Source organism: Aspergillus viridinutans (assembly GCF_018404265.1).
Source record: "Aspergillus viridinutans IFM 47045 DNA, scaffold_2, whole genome shotgun sequence".
Taxonomy (NCBI): domain Eukaryota; kingdom Fungi; phylum Ascomycota; class Eurotiomycetes; order Eurotiales; family Aspergillaceae; genus Aspergillus; species Aspergillus viridinutans.
The window spans coordinates 3425134-3449689 of NW_025091218.1; the positions used below are offsets into that span (position 1 = coordinate 3425134).

A 24556-nucleotide genomic window follows, 5' to 3' on the forward strand; every position below is an offset into this window, starting at 1 on the left:
CTTTGCAATATGAGGTCAATGTAGACTTTCTTCGTCGATGTAAGCGCAGTGTTGCCGCGAAGAGGATTGATGAAGAGCGGTGTTCTACGAAGCAACTGGCTACTATTCCCCTCCTCGGAGAAAATTGTCAGCCGTGTTGTCGGCGTGTGGCAGAATTGGTCCATTGCTGGACGACAAAGTCGCACGAAGGAGCTAACAGAAGTACATCAAAGTTGTCCTCGGTATCAGAGATTACTACTGAATTGGGTACTCAAATGTAGTAGAGTCGAGCTAGAAAAAATGGACCCCATCATACGACGAAAAGAGAAGAAAAGACAGCAAAATAATGAGCTGAACAAAGAAATACAGAGCAAAGGGTAACTGCTCGAGTTGATTCTCTTTGGTGTGAACGCAGGAAGACAGGTAACGGCACAACACCGCTACTACACCGCAAGAGCCACCTCAGTCTCAACCCAACTTGAGCTCAATGCATATCAACACCAGCAGTGGAAGGTCGATATGATGGGCGGAAGGTAGAATAGCCATGATACAATGGCAGTATCCAGCTTCATGCAACCAACTCTCACTTCTCATATCTTGACGAGTGCTGTTTTTGCTCTGGTAGAGATGGTCTCACTGCAAGTGTGACTTGAGCATAAAGGCAACTTGTCCCCCGCCAATGTGCCATTCTAGGCTAGACCCTTATGACGTAAAGCAAAATTCATGTTTAGAACGGCCCTGAGAACTCAAAACCCCCGGATAACCCCGTTTGAGAGAAATGGTACATGAGACGTAAAAAGAGAAGGGGAAAACGAAACGTGGTTGAGTCGCCAGATGAAGACAAGACTGTGTACAGGGGTGAAGCTAATGCAATGTTGCCCACGCGATATGATCTGTTGTGTTGAAGAGAATCGGCTTGAAGGCTTAACTTCCCTGACCAGGTGGTGGTGGTTGGGTTGATCCGCCGGAAGATCCAGCTTGTGCCCCTCCCATCATGAAGCCAGGAGGAAACATGTGCATCCCCGGAAACGAAAATCCGAACCCAGGCACTGCAGGGGGTACGCCGACGTTATTGACCGCCGAGAGATCACGACCCTCATGAGGGCCAGGGCCACCAGGACCCATCCCAGCCGGTTGCCCGTCACGCTCTGGGCGACGGAATCGATCTTGATGCGTGCGGGACGACACCGGTCCGCGTTTCCCTCCCGTGTCTGTGGCGATCCGTCTACTAATGGCTATAGGGGCAGATAATTAGCCTTGACTTCATTACGTTAATTCGAGGAACCAGAAAGAAAACCTCTTACCCTTCGAAGAAACGCCAGCACCGATTTCAATGTCAGGTTCCTCAACCACCATGCCAGACTCAATAGGTCGCCCTCCTGTTCCACCATATTCAGCGGTAAGCATCCACTTACGATCTGCTTCCGTGAGTCGCTCGATTGGAATAACACTGATGCCTGTCTGATAGTCACTACAGTCTCGTGGACCGAATCCGACACCCCATCGAGTCTAATTCTGTCAGAGCGCTTCCTAACACAACAAACTTATTAACAGAAACTTACTCTAAGCTGCATGTCACCGGACTTGTAAGATTCCATTCCCTCCCGGGCATCGACGGCGTCCTGACGACCAATCATCTTGATAAACGCGTGACGTTTGTCGACGTTCACGATGCAAGTTTGGACAATACCAAATTTGCCGAACAAGGATCGCAGATGTGCCTCCGAAGATCTGCAAAATTTGTCAGTATACAAGACCCTTTTTTCGGAATAATTGTAGACTTACGTGACACCACCAACAAAAAGAGTTCTGCTCAGAACTATACGAAAAGATGTTAGCTGACGCTCCCCATGCAGCACACTCTGATCCAGAAATTCGTGCTACGAACCTTTGATGTTTCCTTGTCCGATAGAATAATCCCACTCGATGAATTTAGGGCCTGGAGGAGGCAGTGTCGGGTCCTTTCGAGGGGGAGTAGGAGAACGCCGTCTACGCCCGGGCGGGCTGCGCTGACGATAATCATTGCCTCGTCGACTGCGCATCTCACCCCGACGACCGGGAGAATCACCATGATACTCTCCATAGACAGGACTATCACGGCGACGAGGGGGTGACACATCACGACGTCGGTCCCATCCAGGCGACCGAGATCGGCGACGATACTGGCCTGGAGGAGAGCGCATGTAGTCGCGGTCTCTTTCACGATCCCCTCGATCAAAATCACGTGACTGCGAATCTGGACGGCTAACCCAGGCAGCGGCTGTTTGACTGGGTAAGTTGAAGCCAACTGGCTGCCCAGAATTCACATTGGCCATGTTTGTAGCATTAGACAAGCTGAGAATCTGCAGGGCGGTAGCCCACTGTTCCTGCGGAATTCCCTGTGCGGCTAAAAGCTGCAAGAGCTGCAGCTGCTGCTGCAGGGCGTCCGGCGCTATACTAGGAGTCGGCTGAGCTGCGGCTGTGGTCGCCTGCGGCAGTAGCGCGGCCAGGGGATTGGCCGCGGCAGCGAGTGGGTTCGGAGGAGTCTGACTCTGGCTTTGCGGTGGGATTAATGCCGGATTCTGAGCGAGATTACTCAAAGCCGCGAACGGCGTCGCCATAGTGCCAGCGGCATAAGGATTTACACCAACCTGTCCAGCTTGAACTTGTGAAGCCTGGTCTACGGACGAGGTCATGGGCTGTGAAACTGTACCCTGCATGTTCAATGCATTTAGTGGATTAGTCGTCGCTGGGATGGCTGGCGTTGTTGTGTTCTGCTTGGCCATATCTGCCAACGCTTTCAAGATACTGGAAGTGTCAGGCGCTGCTTGAGCGGGAGTCGTCGAGGATGCGCCATTTCCCTGCTGCTGCGAACCTCCCAGTGAAATGTAATTCGGTGCAGGTGATCCTTCGGGAGTGGTAGATTCAACATCTAGGGAGAGGCATTAGATGTATGATACCAAAGCGGTTGCAACTAGAAACCCTGAGTCTAGAATGATTGGGTAGATCCCACGGACGCCAGGACCAACTCTTGCTTCGTAGGGGGATTAGAAGGGATAGCTTACTCTGAGATGCAGGCGCATTCAACTTTTCCTTGAATGATGCGAGCATGGATGCAGGGAATGTATATCCACGTTCCCAGATATCGACCAGCTTCTTGATCTTTTCCTATATATTGAGAGAGTGGCATACGTAAGTTGAACTATTCGTCACACGAGATAGCAGAAGCCTAAAGGAAAAATTGCTGCTTAAAGCGAACGAGAAAGGGATACGATGATTTGGGAGCATGGGAAGCCATCACGGGATACAAAAATAATCACCGTTTCTTATCGCTCCTATGCTTTCCACAAATCCTGTAACGGCTTCAAAATTATTCGCGTGTTGCATCTAAAGCGTACCTTTTGATCCTCAGGGGCGTTGTTTATGATATCAGTCATCAAGACAGGCAGTAATTCGGTCACTCTGTTGACGCCAGCGGCGAATGTTCCATCGGGGGCAGCACTGCCAGATGGCTGGCCTGCCTTGCGCGCTGCTTCTACCCATTGTCGAGTTACAGAGTCTACGACATAGAGTACGCCCAACTTGTGTGTTCCCGGTGCCTTCTTGAAGTGTGTATAAATCTTCTGAATAAGGACGGACTCGTTCTATGAGAAGAGACAGGAGTTAGCTTGTAGTTCGGGTAACATAAGTTTGTGGTCATATCAAGATTTGTTCATACCTGAACGTTGGCTGTACAAAGTGACGTGATGCTGTTGATCTTAGATCCAGAAACGCCTGGGGGCTTCAGAGCCAGCATAGACTGGAGATAATTCTCCAACTCTGCTACAGCAGAAGACATAGCTGATAATGGTCGTTCGAGGTTCTCAGCGCGGTACGAAAGACATACAATTACCAAAATTCCCTGGAGTGAGACGGGCAGACACTTCCGGCTTGGAATGAGAATGTATAAGACGCTGAGAGTATCAAAGCTCCAAAACGAGGCGTTTCTACTGGAAAATCCAGTACAGTAGAGATTTGGTGATGCCTAAATTGGCAATGGCTGGCTTCCTCTCAGAAGTGAGCAAAGTTTGTCTAGAGCGGATTTTTCACACTTGTAGTCGTGTCACTACAGACTCAACGAGCACGATGGCGACGAACGAGCCTTCCGCCTACAGCTGGAACACAGCTAGCAAGGTGCCCAGGGCTTCGCGACTCGCGAGCGAGTACAAGTACAGGGTACAACCTAAGTGAGAGGATGCAGAGTGAAGAAGAATGTAAAGGTAAATCGGATGTAATTTACGTTGTTGGGACGGAGAGAAGATGGAAGGTTGATGAAGGGACAGGGGGATTGATGAAAGGAAAGGAAAAAAGGACAAGTCAGGTGAAGGAGTCCAGTGACTTGAGCTAGTCTCAATCTGGGAGGACAAACTCTGGTGTCTGCCTAAGGCCTACACTCTTTTTCAAGTTCCTCATTAATCACATGATGCACGTGATTCAATCAGTTTAATTACAGCTCTTGCAAGGTAAGTAATAGGCTAGCTCAGTTCGGTGAGTCGAATCAGGAAACTCCCGTCATGAACAACTGGGGGGATTGTGTTGTATTGCACATAGCCATCTACCTCTTTATATTATCTCATGTTCAAGTGATTCTTTTTTACATCCCTATTTAAAGGAAACAACGGTGCCCCGTAGCCTCAATTAGATTTGTTATCATTAATTTTTTGGATAGAACTCTATAGGAACCTCATGTTTCCTCTTCTAGATCAGTTTACTTCTTTGAGCCAGTCGCAAGGCTCGGTTCACGGGCTACAGTTTTGATGGCGACTTGCCGACGTCACCAACCATAAGGTAGCCTCGAGTTATCTATAGGTATTGTGCCAAGAGCCACCTACGAAAGCATGTTTCCTACTCCTGGAAGGGCAAACGATGAAATTCCATGATGTATCTTAGGTAAATACAATAGTGGTACTTGTACTCCGTACTCCGTAGAGAGGTATAGTGTGCCATATTGACTAAGGTACATATTCCTGCCGTGCCATACCTCTCATCATTTAGAATCGGTCCTTGGCACCACCTTAGTTTATTAAGGTAGGTACTCCATGCTCCCGTTTCTCTTTTACCGTGCGACGGAATTTGGCGGGTGGAGTTGCAGAGAAACCAACAGCAACGTTGGTTGGCGCAAATACGGTAATATCCGTCATCGCAAGGAAGCTCGCCAAAAAAAAAAAAAAAAAAAGAGAGGTGGCTTGGCACTCGGGAGTCCGGCTGCGTCTTCCCTTGGGTTGGGGGTTACCGTAATGTACGGAAGTACACGCTGTTGCCATCATTGCCTCGCTTCCTTGCTGGTCGTTGCGGTCACATCGTGTACCGGCTGTACCGATACGGTCAGATGGAAAAAAGGGCCGCAGAAGAGCTTCTCCCTCAACTTTTGGACACCTCCCTCCTTTTGACCTCTCCTTTTCTACACCAAGATCTCCAATATACCCTCTTTTTCCTTTCCATACCAAACATTCAACTTCAATAAGTTGTTTGATACAAGATGGCTTCCACAATGAGACTCGGAACCTTCGCTCTTCGTTCCACCTCTATCACGGCTAAGCCTGCCGTGCAGTCCGCTGCTTTCAACGGCTTGCGTTGCTATTCGACTGGCAAGGCCAAGGTTCGTGACGCTTGTTTGGGTTCAATTGTCATGTTTCGAGCTTTCTTTACTGATCGCTTCTTCCTTTAGTCCCTCAAGGAGACGTTCGCCGATAAGCTTCCCGGTGAGATCGAGAAGGTTAAGAAGCTCAGAAAGTAGGCGCACAGCGTATTTTGAATTGCTACCTACCAGACAGCGAGTGCTAATCAAGCGAGCGGTTGTTCACAGAGAGCATGGTAGCAAGGTCATCGGCGAGGTTACTCTTGACCAGGCCTACGGTGGCGCCCGTGGTGTGAAGTGCCTCGTTTGGGAGGTAGGTTCAGAGAGCCTTTTTCTCCCTCTTGGTGATGATGTGAACGCCAGTTAACTCTCTTTACCAGGGCTCTGTTCTTGACTCCGAGGAGGGTATTCGTTTCAGAGGTTACACGGTAGGCCCTCGTTGGCGGTGCTATTCGTAATCAGCGCATACTCACTTTTTGACAGATCCCTGAGTGCCAGAAGCTTCTTCCCAAGGCACCCGGCGGCGAGGAGCCCCTACCTGAAGGTACAAGAATCCGGATAACGTCTCACAAAGCTTGTGCTAAGAATACTCAGGTCTCTTCTGGTTACTGCTGACTGGTGAGATCCCCACCGAGCAGCAGGTTCGCGACTTGTCTGCCGAGTGGGCTGCTCGCTCCGACCTTCCCAAGTTTATCGAGGAACTCATCGACCGCTGCCCCAGCACTCTCCACCCCATGGCTCAGTTCTCCCTGGCTGTTACCGCTCTGGAGCACGAGTCTGCCTTTGCCAAGGCCTATGCCAAGGGTATCAGCAAGAAGGACTACTGGAACTACACCTACGAAGACTCCATGGATCTCATTGCCAAGCTCCCCACCATTGCGTCCAAGATCTACCGCAATGTCTTCAAGGATGGCAAGGTCGCTCCTATCCAGAAGGACAAGGACTACTCCTTCAACTTGGCTAACCAGCTCGGCTACGGTGACAACAATGACTTTGTTGAGCTTATGCGCCTGTACCTGACCATCCACTCCGATCACGAGGGTGGAAACGTCAGCGCCCACACTACCCACCTCGTTGGCAGTGCTCTGAGCTCGCCCATGCTCTCTCTTGCTGCCGGTCTCAATGGATTGGCTGGTCCTCTGCACGGATTGTAAGCGGCCCCTGGTGTGAATGCGATCTCTTGGAAGAAATATCGTTTTACTAATAATCGTGTTCTTTCTCCAACAGGGCCAACCAGGAAGTGCTCAACTGGCTCACTAAGATGAAGAAGAGCATTGGCAACGACCTCAGCGACCAGGCCATCAAGGATTACCTTTGGTCCACCCTGAACGCCGGCCAGGTCGTTCCTGGCTATGGCCACGCCGTCCTTCGTAAGACCGATCCTCGCTACGTCTCTCAGCGCGAGTTTGCTCTCCGCAAGCTTCCCGATGACCCCATGTTCAAGCTGGTCAGCCAGGTCTACAAGATTGCTCCTGGTGTCCTGACGGAGCATGGCAAGACCAAAAACCCCTACCCCAACGTTGACGCCGTAAGTTCCTCCCTTCTCAGGATTGTTTCAATATGGCGGGCGATCACGGTAGACTGACCGATCTCTAGCACTCTGGTGTTCTTCTCCAGTACTACGGCCTGACCGAGGCCAACTACTACACTGTATTGTTCGGCGTCTCCCGTGCCCTCGGTGTCCTGCCCCAGCTGATCATCGACCGTGCTCTCGGTGCACCCATTGAGCGCCCCAAGAGTTTCAGCACTGAGGCATACGCCAAGCTCGTTGGAGCTAAGCTGTAAATTTCCTCTTGAGATGACATGACAAAAACGGGCAGGGATCCATCTTCCTCGATTATGATTAAGTAGAGCAATCTGTATTATTTTTTCACACGTTTGATTACACTAGACTGGACGTGCCGAGTATCGTGGGCTTTCTTTGATTGGTGTATGATAGGATTCAGGGTCGAGTAGAAAACGATTACAATTCACGTCCATCCGAATTTATCTATGAAGTGTTCAGGTCCCCATTTCTTTTTCCTTTTTGGGGGCGGGAACCGAGTGGAATGGCAGATATCTCGAGAAAGGGGTGAATATGAGTACGCCAGTTGGCGATCAAGGCAATAATCACGAGCAATGAATGATATGGCGCAGATTTGATCTCTCAACCAAACATGAATAAGGTAATGTTGATGATGTTGGGAGCGCCCCGGTTTGCTCCGTGGCTCCAGAATGCACAACAGCCACTCAAATCCGATCCGTCCTCGGGCCAAATCACACCGCCGGCCCGCAATGGGTCTAGTGCACCAAATGGCCCGATAATGGCTTAATATGGTTTAGTGTTTCCCCAATCCACCGAAAATAGGAGTCCGCCTTGAAAAGAAGGGGGAAGCTCTCCAGGCCTGAGGCCAACAACGTGTTACTACCTTAGCCTTAATTAGTCGGTCATCCAACTCCGTCACGTACTACGAAGTACAGTGTAGGATTCATACTCAAAGCAACAAGGCCCTTCCCCCCTGCTGCTTTATAACTTCCCTCTGCGTCCCCCACCTCCTTTCTTCTACCATTCCTCCGTTGTCTTGTCAATTAAAGTTTTGTTTTGCCCGCCGGCTCAATTCATTACCACCCCCGTCTCTATCGTCAACCTTATTCGACGGAGCTTCCTTGTTCTGCTCGCCGTTGACAGTTTCGCTCGCGAACAGCTCTTATATTCTCGTGATCCCTTAGGCGACGAAGCCCCCTACATCCCTTGGTCAGGGCCCCTTTCAGTGCTACCCCAAGGTCAGAGATGTCAGCCACTACTGCTGAGAAGGCCTCTACCGGCCATGCTCTCGAGAAGAAGCCTGTCAAGTTCAGCAATCTGCTACGTATGTCTCTTCCCCATCATGGATCATAAGCAACACCAGCAAAACTTGCAGTCTATGATCTGATTCTAATTTTATTGGAAATACAGTCGGTGCAGGATTGAACATGTTCGAGTAAGTTTCTCCCATCAGCTCCTTCGTTTGATTGGAAACTATGAGTCGAGGGACTAATAGGCAACGCAGGGTCACCACTCTGGGACAGGTATATTTCATTGATTTTCAGGGGTTCGATGTCTTTCGCTCACAATTTTCCAGCCACTGGAAGTGATCAAGACGACCATGGCTGCCAACCGAGGCGACAGCTTCGCCGGCGCTATGGCGCGGATATGGGGTCGTGGCGGGATCCTCGGTTGTAAGTGACCTTTTGCCCGCGTTCCGCTGCTGTGGGGTACAACAACTGATGCGGGATGATCCGACAGATTATCAAGGTCTCATTCCGTGGGCCTGGATTGAGGCCTCCACCAAAGGCGCTGTCCTCTTGTTCGTCGCGTCCGAGGCGGAATTCCGTGCCAAGGTGCTTGGTGCGCCGGACTTCCTGGCGGGTATTGCTGGAGGTATGACGGGTGGTGTTGCGCAAGCATATGCAACCATGGGTTTCTGTACCTGCATGAAGACGGTCGAGATCACCAAGCATAAGATGGCTGCTCAGGGTGTCAAGCCCCCGAGTACGTTTGCTACCTTCATGGATATCTACCGTAAGGAAGGTATTCGTGGTATCAACCGCGGTGTGAACGCGGTGGCTATCCGCCAAACCACGAACTGGGGCTCTCGCTTTGGTCTCTCCCGTCTGGCGGAAACCGCTATCCGTAAGGTGACCAACAAGGACGAGAGTCAAAAACTGAGCGCCATCGAAAAGGTCATTGCCTCTGGTCTGGGAGGTGGTCTCTCCGCATGGAACCAGCCCATTGAAGTTATCCGTGTCGAGATGCAAAGCAAGAAGGAAGACCCCAACCGGCCCAAGAACCTGACTGTTGGCAAGACTTTCAAATACATCTATGAGACGAACGGTATTAAGGGTCTTTATCGCGGTGTTACTCCTCGTATTGGTCTTGGGATCTGGCAGACCGTCTGCATGGTTGCTCTTGGTGATATGTAAGTGGACCCCGTGTGTTCCTACTTACCATCCCTTCTGTTGTTCTCTTTCCTTTTTCTTGGATACACTTCCTAAGGTTTCATTGCGATCTTCATGTGATGCCGAGGAGCGATACAGCGCTAACTTGCGGGTCTCCGTTGCACCGAAACAGGGCCAAGGAAGCAGTCGAAAAACTGACAGGCGACAAAGTCACCGCTAAGCACTAGAGAAGGTTTGAAATACCCTTCTACTATGCAGTATGCACGGTCTGAATCAGATGGCGGAAGAATATATTGTCGGATCACTTATTTTATTGGCTCTGCACGGAGTTGATCGGAGGAGCTAACAGCTATAGCTGTTTAGCCTCCGTGCCCACCCGGTTCACCGCTTGTTCTGAAGCTATGTTCAAGTCATTCATACTAGCTGATGTAAATAGTAACTGCTCAGGCCCTATAGACTCAGGCCGGTCCTCATTAGACTTATCAAGAAATCTATAATATTGGCCCCAATTCGCTACCATTGTCGGAAGCCTTAATACCAGACTCTAGATACCTCCGAGCTCATATCCCCCTGCTTTCCTGGTCTTGGGTGAACACTAGTTTGGAAGCTATCTGCTGCTCGAAGAAATAGATAGTGAGGCTTTATCAAAAGCGAAAGATATATCAGTTCTGGCAGTTGTGCAGTTGCGGTAATCATTATCAAATGTTCTAATGAAGATACCTTTGTATAGCGGCGTCTTTCAACAATTATGACAATCCAGTCTATAACATGAATATCACATGTGGATGAATCTGTACGAGGTTATCTTAAAAGGGATAAAATAACCTGTCTGATAGATAGTGAGCAGTATCCTGTTTGCTTGCCCCAAAGCACATACAAACTATGGGGTGAATCATTTACCAGCATGTTGTCTTGGCTTACCTTTTCGGATATACATCAGGGGTTAAAAGTATCCGGACATTCTGCCTTTCTGTGACGTGTTAAAAAATCAACATTATCTTTAACCATCTACTATTCCACCAAAATGAGGTCTTTTGGGACTAAAATTAGTGGAAATAGAAGGCCTAAAGCTGAGCTTTCTAGTGAGGCACGCATAGCTATTTTATATAGCCTAGAGAATTAGGGATCACCTACTTAGCTAGTAAAGGAATTTAGTATTAGTTGCAGCACTATTTATGCAACTAAAGAATACTTCTAATACTATAAAACCCTAAAATCAAGGCCTTAAATAGATAGACCCTAAAAGCTTAGTCCCTCTACTAAGTATTACATCTATTAGATAGTCTGCTGGAGCCCCTCTATAAGCTAGAAGGCCTTGGTTATATACTTACCTAGGGGGGTCTCTAAGTTAACTATTTAACATATTTTAAGGAGATATTACCTTAAGAAGTAGAAGAGTAAGAAAAGGATCCCTTTAAAGCCTAACATAGTTAAGAAATAGTATAAATTTATATATATATAGCTTAATTTTCCTCACTAGGAGGAAGTACTATTTTCTAATAAATATTCTATCTAAAGAAAGCTAAATAATTCCACCTAATTCATCTTCTAATTCTTAAATGAGGCATACTGGCATGATCTAGTTAACTTAATAAATCATAGGAAGGATATTTCATAAATGATATAGGGTGCAATCTGGACAGGATACAGGTCAGCTGACCTTTCAGAAAAGTTCAGCTAGTGCTAAGATAGCTAAGACAGTGAATAAGATAAGCCTAGATTATATAACTAATCTCTACTTTAAAGGTTAACTAACCTTCTTATAGTAACTTATCTTCTTATATATCTTATATCTCCCTCCCCCCCTGCCCCTTTTTTTAAAATTTTTTTTTAATAAACTAGTTATTAATTAGTTCTTAACTAATTAATTAATATATTACCTACCCCTCTCTCTCCTTACTTCTTTTATTAAAGGTAGGTTTTCTACTTTAGAATACTCTTACTATTATCTTACTATTATCTTACCTTTATCTCACCTTTATCTTAGAATTCTAGTAATATAACTAGTTTCTAACTAGTTAGGAATTAGTTTATATATCTACTCCTTAATATCCTTTACTAACTAGTTCTTAACTAGTTTATATTTAAAATAGTATTTATTAAGAAGTTAGTAAGTACTGCTCTAACTATTTAACTAGTTTATATCTAGTTCTAAACTAGTTTAAATACTAACTAATCTATAGGAAGTCTATATATAGTATCTTAAGCTTAGTATAAAGAACCTAGTCCTCCCTCTCTTTACTAAAAATATAAGTTATCCTAAGAACTATCTTATTAGTTACTAACTAGTTACTAACTAGTTAATAGGTAATAAAATACTTAATTATCTACCCTAGTAAAGTCTACTACTATGCCCTAGGTTACCCTAAGGTAAAGGTATATATTTCTTCTATATTTCTAATAGATTAGTTATAGACTAGTTACTAACTAGTCCTATTAGGAACTATACTTAAGCCTAAATAACCTTAAAAAGCATATTCAGAAGACCTATAGTAATAACTATACTATATATATAACTAAAGAAGGTGCCCTAACTCTAGCTAAATAATAAAAGACTATTAGTAAGTCCCTATCTAATTAGTTTATAACTAGTTACTAACTAATTATAGACTAGTACTAGAAGCTCCTTAATAAGAAGAAGCTAGAGCTTTCTATACTCTCTCTAAAGAAGGATAGTATAGTAAGTACCTTCTATTAACTAATCTCTAACTAATTTAGGACTAGTTACTAACTAGTTATTAGATATATATAACTAATATATAGTAGATAGCTAAGGATATAGGGGTTACTATGCTATATACTAAGTATAAAATATAAAAGAAGACTTAGAGTAAGTTCTCCTATCCTAACTAGTTTATAACTAGTTACTAACTAGTTCATAGGCTACTATTCCTTAAAGAGCTAGGAGTAGTATAAGAACTTTAACTACTTTATAAAGAAGGATAATAATAATAAGGCTAAAGAAATAGAGGAGGAGACTAAGAAAGAGAGTAAGGAGGAGAAAAAATCTAAGAAGAGTAACTAGTTTAGAACTAGTTAGTAGGAATAGTTATTATTTTTTTAAGATATTATAACTAGGTAAGCCTAGTTACTAGTATTCTAGTATAGACTTTTTTTATAAGGTAACTAATTAATAACTAGTTCTTAACTAGTCTAGCCTATTACTAGCTTAGAATATAAACTTCCTTTTACTAGATTAAGATCTAATATAATCTTATAAGCTAAATATATATTAATAAGTCCTAAATATATTAACTAGTTCTAGACTAGTTAAGAACTAATTATATATTTATTTATATAACTTACCTAATTTATTATATATAATTACACCTAGCAGAGATATAGATAGAAAGTATATAATATAGACTAGTTATTAACTAGTTAAGAACTAGTATTAAGCTATTCCTAGCCTAAAATAGTAACCTCTTTTTACTAAATCTAAACCTAGAGTAATCTTTCTCTAAGCTAAATATAATTTACCTCTAGCTAAATCTATCTTTCCTTAAGCTAAAGATACCTTTTAAACTACTAAAGCTTATATTCTTTAACCTCTAATTAAGCCTATTATAGTTATAAATTCTAGACTTATAAATTAGAAGTTACTGTTCACTATAGTGCCCTAAGATAGAATAGTAACTAGTTAGTAACTAGTCTAGAACTAGTTAAATAGGCACTTATAGTGATTATATACTTCTATAATATATTAGTAAGTATCTAGTAATAGTATCTCTATAAAACTTACCTTAGTAGACTTAATAATAGGATACCTAGGTAAGGAGTTAGAGATCTAAAAAAAGTTAAAATAGACTAGTTAATAACTAGTTAATAACTAGTTACTAAATATACTTAGATAGAGACTCTAAATATAGCCTAATATTAGAATAGTTAGAAAGAGTACTTTATAGTATAGGAAGAATAGATATATATATCTTCTTAGGGTTGCTCTGTATAGTAATTATAGAGTTAATATTTTAGAGAAGTTAGAAAGATATAAACTAATTAGTTTAGAACTAGTTCTTAACTAGATATACTTACTATAATCTTAAGTATAGGGTTAGTATTCTACTATAAGAGCTACCTCTTCTTTCTCTATAAGAGGGTATTACACTAGAGGAGTTTAACTTAAAGAGAATATTATTAGAATCTCTAATATCCCTTTTATTCTACCACTTCAGCTTCTAACTATCTAGAGGAGGTTAGTAACTAGTTTATAACTAGTTAAGGACTAGTCTATACTCTACTAGGTAATATTATTCTAGTATTATATAGCTATATTATCTAATTAATATAAATAATAGGTACTATAGGCTATTTATACCTGATACTAATTAATATCCTATTAATTAATGATATAGGATCTAATATAGTTAGTTAAGTATATCTAACTAGTTTAGAACTAGTTAAGAACTAGTCTATAACTTACCCCTTCACTACCCCTAATAGTAACTTATAAACCCCTATAAAATAAGATTTATAGTGGCTCTGCTTAATAGTATTAGTAATATTTCTAATCTATTAAAAGAACTTAGAAGGTATAAATAAGCAGGCTTTATTTAAGCTAGCTATAATAATATAATAGTACTTATACTTAGCCTAAGCTATAATCTATAATGATTTATACTCTAGAACTAGTTAGTAACTAGTTCTATATATAACTAGTCTAGAACTAGTTCTTACCTTAAAGAAGGTTAATAAGCTTATAGTATTAACCTTCTATTTTATAATTAAGAAGGCTTCTCATCCTTATAAAGATAGTATAAGAAGGATGCCCTAGCTTATTTATATCTCCTACTATTCTAAGAAGTTTTAAAATAATTTATAGAAAGTATATATAATAGAGAATTAAAATATTCTTTAATTACTATTACCATGGTTAGTAAGCATTATTAAGAGAGGTAAGGTAATACCTAAGACCTAGTATTAATTAGTAACTAGTTAGGAACTAGTTTAGGACTAGTTAGACCTACCTAACATCTGCTTACTATATATATTAACTATAATACCCTTAAACCTACTATTATAAATGTAAGGATCTATGTCGCAGGGTAGATAACCTGTTGACTAGGTAAGAATTGGTGATGATAATTAATAGAAAAGAATAATAGAGAGTAGTAGATTAGTTTATAATAAAACTAATCCTTATCTTCTTAAATATTAGATAAGGGGAATACTATTTATCTTTACTATCTATCCTAGATATATTTAGTGATAATTTAAAAGCAGCTTAAGGTATAAAAATAGAAGGTTAAAAATAATTAGGATATAAGGGGTAGCTATATAATTAAGTAGCTAGGCTATAGCTAAGCCTTTATAATTATACCCTCTCTAGTTATAATAACTATCCTTAGTTAGAGTTATATAACCTTAAATTTTCCTAAAGAGTAAATAATATTATAATAGTTAATATAATATAATATTATTAATAGGGATAACTAATTATAAGGCAGATATAATACTTCTATTATATTAGCTTTATATATTTTAAAATTTATTATGTTCTTTATTATTATGTACTGTGGTGTGGTAGTAAATAATATTATTATAAGTAATAATTATAGTATATTTATCTTTAATTATATCTTTATTTATATTTTTTCTTCTTTTAACTTTATATATTAATACTTCTCTTTTATATTATAGTATTTTCTTTAGTATTATAGTTCTTCTTTATTTATTAATACTTAAGATTTAAGTTCTTTTAAATCTTATAATCTCTCTTTTATTTCTACTATATTTTACTTCTTCTTTATATTCCTTACTATTAAGTTTTATTATAGCTAATATTATTATCTATAAAAAGTACTAATATATATACTACCTCTATACTATATTAAAGAACTTTAACTCCTAAGGGGGCCTTTCTTTTAAAGTTAATTATAAGCTTATAGATAGTACTTCTATAAAGTATATCTAGTATAATATCTATTATTTACTCTATAAACCTGTATATTATATTAGATTTATATATTATTTTAGTATTAATAGCTATTTCTAGGCTATACTTAGTATAGCTAGAAATGCCCTTAACCTATCTACTATTATTAAATAGTATACTAGGTTCTTTAATCCCTAGTATACCTAGGATCTAAGTCTTTTTAAGGACTTTTTAGTTACTCTTCTTAGGCTTATTAATATCTTTAAGAATATAGAGTAAAACCACTATTAGTTATATAGTATTATAGAAAAGAAAAAGGAATAGTATATAAGTTTCTAGATTAATTTATTATTATAGTACTATCTTAATACTAATATTCTTATAGAGTAATAAGTATAATAAGTTCCTTAAAGATTATTATACTAAAATAGCTTATATTTAGTACCTAAATACTAGGGCTACTACTAATAATTAGGCTATATATTATTTAGCTAAAGCTCTTTAATTTATATCTAGTAATACTAGATATATAGCTTAGGCTGCCTCTCTTCTCTTTTTTATAGAGGAGATTAAGGTAATTAGTATCTATTTCTATAGTAATAAAATAGTAATTACTAGCTAGACTTACTTAGCTAATATTAATTAGTCTTTTCCTTTAGTACTTAAGGATATTTAAGTTAGTATTATATTTTATCTTTATCTATTATACTTAGCCTTAGCTAAGCCTTCCTAGTATCTTTATATTAGTTAATAGTAGTAATTCTTTTCTTATATTTCTATATTACTTCTTGTATATTAGTTATATTATTAGTATAAACCTATTAGTTATATTCTAAAGGCTAGTCTTTCTATTTAACTAAATAGTACTATTTATTTCTAATAATATAGCTATCCTTAACCTCTTTAACTTCCTATTTATTATTATCTTTAAGCTCTAGTATTAATAGTAATTAATTATGCTTTACCTAATTCTATAGTTCTAAGTATAATATATAAAAGATATTATAAATTTAATTATATTTTATAGATAAAATAAGATAATATACTTATAACCTAATAGTACCTAATATATAAAAAAGTCTAATAAAAGTAGGAGCTAGCTTCTTACTTAGAATCTTTAACTTAAGATTCTTTATTAATAGCTCTATTAGTTATCCTTTTTCTAATACTAACTCCTTATAATATTTATTATAGTGCTTTATTTATATTTTACTAGCTTTATATTATTATTCCTTTAATCTTTCTTAAAGATCTAAAAGTTTTTATACTTATACTATTATAGCTAGGATCTCTCCCCCTATAGTGCTATTCTTAGTATATATATAAAAGTCTAGATTATACCCTAGTAAGATTTTAAATGGGGATTTACTTAGTAATATATTAATTACTCTATTTATAGTAAACTTAGCTTCTCTTAGTAGAGTTGCCTAGTTATTTTATTCTTTATTAATAAAATAATAGAGATATCTTTTAAGGACTTAGTTCATCTGTTCTATTTAGCTATTAGTTTAGGCATGAAATGTAGTTAATAGTCTTTATTTAATCTTTATAATATAGTATAATTTTACCTAGAATTTACTAGTAAAGACTAGTCCTTAGTCTGAAATGATGCTATTAGGTGGTCTAAATTTTAATTTAACTTCTTAATAGAATAGTTCTACTAGTTCTGCCACAGTTATTATTATTAAGATAGAGAAGAGGAGTGACCATTTTAAGAACCTATTAACTATAACTAAAATACTATTAACTAGATTAATGTTAAGGGCTATGGCGAACCATAAAGCCGCCATATGCAGCCAACACTAATAGTGTAGAGGGTTTAGACCTAGCTAATCATATAATCTACTATATATATCTCTATAATTAGCTAAGTATTCTATAACTTAGTGATTAGTTCTCCTTACTTAGGTAATATATGGATATTTGCTCCCTTTATACTAATTTTACTAGTTGATATTAACCCTTAGTAGGTAATCTTATAGTTCTAATTACTCTTAAAAATCTAATTAGCCTATTAGGATACTATAAGATAATAGTTAATACTAGATCTTTATCTAGAACTCCAAACCCATGCTGTAAATCTATATCTATAGTAGAAAGGATAATTCCTATCTATAAAGAACTAACTAATCTTACAGAATCTATAACTAAATAACTAGATAATAGTTATAATAATATTCACCTACTATATATAAATAACTAACCTACCCCTAAAAGAGCAGAAAGGGTAAATACCTCTATAGAATTAGAAGCCTAGTATATAGAAAAGAGGAAGTAACTAATAAGTACTACCCCTAATAATAATAATAAGATTACTTATAAGCTCCTAGAAAGGAAATACTAGCTTAAGTAAAAGCTTAGATAAGTAAAAATTAGGAGATATATCTAGGAGATAGAATCCTAATTATAGAAAAACTATAATAAAAATCCTACACCTATACTACACCAGGAGGTAGATAATCTTATTAGATAAGAAGTAGGAAATACTAGACTACTACTAGAATTAACTATAGAGATTAAGATAAAGATTACTAGACTAGAAAGACTATAGAAGCTAGTAAATATTAAGTAATTTACTATATATTCTATATAGGAATATATTAYCTTCTTTAACYACCTAGAGGYATACTTTAAAGAATATCTARAYTARTTTAAGAATAAAGAAAACTATATCTATATAGCTTTAGCCTAGCTTATAAATATATACTATAATAAATAGTAGACTTATAAGGCTAAGCTTAYTAAAATAYYTAGATARTTAGACTTTTAAGACTTCTACTTATATCTAGTTTCTGCACTAGAATAACTCTATAAGGAAGTAGTAGTATAATATTTCTCTACTATCTAGTTAGAATATTAAAGTATATAGGAGTTCTCTATATTTATTAATAGAATCTATAGCTAACTAGCTTAACTATTACTAGATTTTATCTATAAAGACTTCCTCTATACCTATATTTTACTAATTATTCAGAGTAAAGCTATTAGATTTACTAATCTACTAGAACTACTAGAGGTATATATCTCCTACCTAGCTATTATTAAAGATAGAATTTTATTATAATAGGATGCCCTATAGAAATAATATAATATCTAATATAATAACTAGTAGAATTCTAAACCCTATAGTAACTAGTTAGGCTGCACTAAGGACTATCAGCCTAAAGGTAATAGATATTCTAGTAATAACTATAGATTAGAATCTAGGAAGTGGAAGCACTCCTGCTCTCTATACTAGGATTATTCTAGACTATACTATAATAGATATAGAGAATATAGCCACTAGCTAAAATACTATATTAAGCTATGAATTCCTAAGTATTTAAAAAACTAAGCTAACCTATGCTATATACTACTATAGTATTAGGTATTAGAAGAAATTCTAATAGTAGTTAGGTACTAGCTTACCTAATAAATATCCTTATTAAGGGAAGCTGCTACTAATATTAAATATTAATTAACTATAGAGCTAAATAATTATTTATTAACTAGTAGTAGGTAAAAGAGTTCCTATCTAATATAGAAAGTCTACTATAACTAGTGCAGGCTATTAATGGCTATAAAGTAATATCTTATAGATAATATAATCTAGAAATTAAGATTACTAATTCTATAAGAAATATTAGAATTTACTAACTAGCCGCTGAGGCAGTTAATATAGTAGAATATAATTTAATTCTAGGAATAGACTGGCTAAAAGCTATTAATCTAGATATTAACTAGAAAATCCTTACTTAGTACTACCATCCAGGATCCCCTAATAGAAATAATAAACTAAATATTAAACTAATATCTGCTGCTGCAGCCATAGAAGAACTATAAGCCTATAAAGTGCTATTTTATATAAGTGCTATACCTATTAGGATAGAAAAAACCACCTATCTATAGACTACTATAAAGGGTGTTAAAGATACACTACTTCTACCTCTAGAATATATAGAATTTATAGATATCTTTAGTAAAGAATAAGCTAGTATCCTACCTAAGAATGCTATATATAATTATATAATAGAACTTAAAGAGGGAACTTAGCTACCTTATAAGCTACTATATCTACTATTATAAGAAGAACTTTAAGTCCTTTAGAATTATATTAAGGAATACCTATAGAGAGGATAGATTAGACTATCTAAGAGTCCTATAGGTGCCCTAGTATTATTTATATTAAAGAAGGATAGTAGTCTATAACTCTATATTAATTACTAAGGCCTAAATAAAATTATAGTAAAAAACTATTATCTACTACTACTTATAAGTAAGCTAATAGACTAATTATCTAGTACTAAGATCTATATAAAGCTAGATCTCTAAGATGCTTACTACTGGATCTAAATTTAGAAAGGTAATAAATGGAAAATAGCATTCTATATAAGATATAGATATTTTAAATATATAGTTATGCTATTCAGCCTAGTAAATACACTAGCTATATTCTAATTATATATTAACTAGGCTATAAGTAATCTATTAGATACTTACTATATTATATATCTAGATAATATTATTATTTATTCTAATACTAAGGAAGAATATATCTAGCAGGTCTAGGAGGTCCTAACCAGACTCTATAAATATAGACTTTATACTAAATATAGTAAATATAAATTCTATACTATRGAAATTAATTTCCTAGGGTTTAATATTAGTATAGAGGGTATTAAGATAGAACCTAGCTATATTACTACTATTATAGAATAGCCTGAACCCTAGAATATCTATAAAGTATAGTAATTCTTAGGCTTTACTAACTTCTATTAGAGATTTATTAAGTACTACTCTAAGATTACTACACCTCTGACTAACCTAACTAAAGGATATATAATAAAGGGTGAAAAATAATATACTTAAGAATCTCTAAAGAGGAAAGAGGAATTCCTTACTATAGAAGCTAGGAAGGTATTTAATAAACTAAAGTAGAGATTTATCTCTATACTAGTGCTATACTATTTTAATCTAAAGAGGAAAAGCTATATTAAGCCTAATACCTTAAAGACTATAATTACTAGTATCTTTAGTTAGCTCTAAGATAATAGATAATAGTATCCAGTAGTATACTAGTTATAGAAAATATAAGATATTAAAACCTAATATAATATACATAATAGAGAAATACTTACTATAGTAGAATATATTAAGTAATAGTGCTACTATATTAAAGGTAATAGTAATATTATTAAAATTCTTACTAACTATACTAACCTGTGGGCTTTCCTAATAATGAAAATACTTAATAGGTGTTATATAAGATGGGTAGAATTCTTATCTATATTTAATATCTAAATTAAATACTATCCTAGGAAGAATAATCCTATAGATATACCTAGCTATTATCTAGACTATACTATTAATCCTGAAGAATATGTAGCAGACTTACTACTAGAGAAACTATAAGCTAAAATATAGGATAGTCTATTAATCTAAGAAGAGAAACTAATATAGATTAGAATGCTAATATAGAATTAGGAGCTAATAGTAGACCTAATAGTTAATACCCCTCAGAGCTATACTGATGATAATATAGATATTCTAGATATTCTAGTATCATATACTATAGCCAAAGCTACTATATAGTATAAGGCTGCTTATACTTTAGAATTAGAACTAACTATAGTAGACCTACTATGCAGGGCATAGGCTAAATATCTAAGATATATTAAAGTACTATATAAAATAATAGAAATAACTTTAGAGTAGTAAGCTAGCTTACCCTAGTTAAGATCTAAAGATAGACTTCTCTAGGTTAGGAATTATATATTTATACTAAAGATGCCTATAATTTAATAAGAGATTCTCTATTAAAACTATAGTAATCTATAAGGTAGATATTTTAGAGAGAATTATACCTTAAATACTATCTAAAGCTAATATTAGTGGCATGGTATTACTATAGATATTAAGGAATATATCTAATAATATATAGTCTACTAGTAAACTATAGTGCATAGATATAAGCTATGTAGACTTTTATAACCCTTATTAGTCCTAGAAAAGCTAATAGACTAGGTTAGTATAGATTTTATTATAGATTTACTGCTATCACAGTAGGAAAATAAAGTCTATAATTTAATTCTAGTTATAATAGATATATATACTAAATATATAGTTTATTATCCCTCTAGGAAGGATATAACTATGGAAAACCTTACTAAACTAATCTATATAAGATTTATATTATACTTTAGAATGCCGCAGAACCTTATTAGTAACTAGGGATCTTTATTTATATTAGGATTTTAGTCTAGCCTATACTTCCTACTAGCTACTAAATACTGCCTGTCTATAGTATTTTATCTATAAACTAATAGTTAGATAGAAAGATAAAACTAAATATTAGAATACTACCTCTACACCTATATAAACTACTATTAGGATAATTAGATAAGATAGCTATTATATATCTAGTTTATCTATAATAATTCTAAATATTTAGTACTAGGAATTCCACTAGCATAAGCACTTATAGGCTATAAACTAGAACTATAAATTAATATTCTATAAATAACTAATAATCTTAACCTAAATACTATTATATATATAGAAGATCTCTAAGCTATAAGGGAGTTCTTATTAAGTTAACTAAATATAGTAAAAGAAGCTATAAAGTATTACTATAACTAGAAATATCTTAATATAATATTCTATATTAGTAAATAGGTCATACTATATATAAAAAATATTAATATAGGCAGACCTAGTAAGAAGCTAGACTACTAGTAAATAGGTCTATTCTAGATTAATAAACTTACTAGTAAATAAGCCTATAAGCTAAAGCTCCTACTATAATTCTATAAGCTATATCTAATATTCTATATTTCACTGCTTAAACTATTCTAAGGGGACTCTAATATAGATTTAAAATCTAGACTAGTTAAGCTTAATAGACACTAAGAATAGCAGGTAGAAAAGATCTTAGATAATTAATTATACTATAGAAAATACTAATATCTAGTTAAGTAGACTAGATAGCTAGATTCTAATAATATATAGGAGCTAGAAGAGTATATTATAGATATAGAAGCTCTTAAGCACTATCTTATATCTAGAACTCTATAATCTATAAGTACTACTATAAGGTAACCTAAATAGTATAGGAAAAAGTCTTAATTTAACTACTATATATATAAAGAAATAGAAAAGTAATATATAGACTATATAAATATACCCTCCTACCTATCTAGCCTACATACTACTTAAAAACTAAGCTAACTAATTATATAGTAAACTATAGAGGACCCTAGAGTAAAGAGGGGTAATATAGCCTATAAGAGTAGAGTAATATACTACTCTAAAGAAGAAGATAGTAAAGGAGCTAGGGCTAGGGGAGATAGAGTAGGGGCTAGGGCTATAGATATAATAATCTAGACTACTAGTATAGCCTGTATAGTTAGTATTATTAGGATATAATCTAAGATATTAGTAATTATCCTTCTTTAGAGAGAGGGGTAGATATAGAATACTATATAAATATAATACTATTTACCTAAAGGTATCTATAAACTATTAGTAAAATCTATAAAAAGAGGAATTATATAACCCTAAAATCTAAGAGAAAAAGCTAAATTTAATTTAGAATTACTAAAGAAAGAGTAGATTCTATTAAAATCTATAAGATATAATTATAATATAAAAAAAGTCTATAATAAAAGACTATAAATAGGCTAAACACTAATAAAATATAGCTAGATTAGTAGTAATATAGAAGAAGGGGATACTTATATAGATATACTTATATTTTTTTAGAGTATAGTAATTACAGGCCTTTTATATATAGTTATTTACTATAAAATAGTTATAGTAGTAGTACTAGGGGTTATAAAGCTTTACCTAAAGGTATAAAATATAGGGAACTCTATAAGATATTATTAGTATATAATTCTATAAAGCTAGGGTCTTACTAGTATTAATAATATTAATTCTCCCTCTTATAGACTTCCTCCCTTTTTATAATAGGGAAGGGAAATATATTAATAAGTAAAATTACTATTATATAATATAAAGAATCTATATCTAATAAACTTTAGATAATCCTAATTATAAAATAACAGAATTGTGAGATAAAGGAAAATAATAAGTTATAAAATAATAGAATTATAAGATAAAGAAAAATAATAAGTTATGAGATAATAGAATTATAAGGCAGAGAAAATATTAGATTATAAGAATAATAGGATTATAAATAAATAAAGATATTAATAAAGCTATTTAATTTAGATAAAGAATTATTAAATACACACAAGAAACCATTTAATAAAGGGAAGTAAGACCTATAAATCTAAACTATTATTAGCCTAATCTATTAAACTAATCACTTAATATAGAACTTACTATCTAAAATTAACTATTTAGCTATTAGATATAGGCTAGAGAGTAATGAATAAAGTAAGGAAGCTATAAAAGATAAAGAAGAACCTATATTACTAAACTAATTAGGAGATCTTACTAAGCAGGCATCTTAATAGTATTAATAAGAGGAGAGAAGAAGGAGAAGTTCCCTAGAGATCTATAAATCTACTTATATTATAGGAAATATAATATATCTTTATAGGTCTATAATAATCACTATTAATTATTCACCTATAATAGAACTAAAATAAATACTATAATCTATAATAGTAATGGAATACATTACTTACTAATAAGAAACTTACTCCTATATTTTAAATAACTATAGGAAGATAATACTAACCTAGGAAGGTGAATCCCTTTAGATTTCTAAATTAGGAAATATTATAGCTTTAAGAGTAAAGCCTATAAGGAAGGGAGGTAATTATTAAGGGCTATAGTAAACTATAAAGCTGCTATATATAGCTAATACTAATAGTATAGAGGGTTTAGACCTAGCTAATCACATAATCTACTATATATATCTCTATAATTAGCTAAGTATTCTATAACTTAGTGATTAATTCTCCTTACTTAGGTAATATACAGATATTTGCTCCCTTCATGCTGATCTTACCAGTTGATGTCGACCCTTAGTAGGCGATCTTACAATTAATCCCATGTAGTATTGTTAGAAGTCTAGTTATGAAATCCATTAATAGTTCACTAAATAGATAGGATGGTTATAGTAATAAATTAAGCTTGCTATAAGACCTATACCTTAGTGCTATAGTGCCTTAGCATATTAGATATTCTTTAATATATGCTTTAATATTATTTTATAGATTTATCTAGTGAAATTTTTA

At 35.8% G+C, this 24556-nt stretch overlaps 3 protein-coding genes across 3 annotated transcripts; 2 read left to right on the forward strand and 1 right to left on the reverse strand.

Annotated features, from left to right (window-relative positions):
• Nucleotides 1-903: 903 nt before the first annotated feature.
• Aspvir_004623 (Nrd1 complex RNA-binding subunit) lies at nucleotides 904-3796 on the reverse strand (the record flags this gene model as incomplete). The annotated part of the gene is made up of 8 exons (XM_043267847.1): nucleotides 904-1214; nucleotides 1284-1488; nucleotides 1542-1710; nucleotides 1765-1798; nucleotides 1868-2890; nucleotides 3024-3126; nucleotides 3357-3602; nucleotides 3677-3796. The coding sequence occupies 8 exons, from the start codon at nucleotides 3794-3796 to the stop codon at nucleotides 904-906; spliced, it is 2211 nt and encodes a 736-aa protein (XP_043123782.1).
• Nucleotides 3797-5476: 1680 nt separating this feature from the next.
• Nucleotides 5477-7360, forward strand: cit1 (citrate (Si)-synthase CIT1; the record flags this gene model as incomplete). Its single annotated transcript, XM_043267848.1, has 8 exons — nucleotides 5477-5596; nucleotides 5666-5730; nucleotides 5804-5888; nucleotides 5956-6003; nucleotides 6059-6119; nucleotides 6170-6725; nucleotides 6803-7103; nucleotides 7172-7360. 8 exons carry the CDS (start codon nucleotides 5477-5479, stop codon nucleotides 7358-7360), a joined length of 1425 nt encoding a protein of 474 aa, XP_043123783.1.
• A 985-nt stretch (nucleotides 7361-8345) lies between these two features.
• Aspvir_004625 (putative mitochondrial DNA replication protein (Yhm2)) lies at nucleotides 8346-9720 on the forward strand (the record flags this gene model as incomplete). The annotated part of the gene is made up of 6 exons (XM_043267849.1): nucleotides 8346-8424; nucleotides 8511-8535; nucleotides 8605-8623; nucleotides 8677-8773; nucleotides 8841-9513; nucleotides 9666-9720. The coding sequence occupies 6 exons, from the start codon at nucleotides 8346-8348 to the stop codon at nucleotides 9718-9720; spliced, it is 948 nt and encodes a 315-aa protein (XP_043123784.1).
• Nucleotides 9721-24556: the final 14836 nt, after the last annotated feature.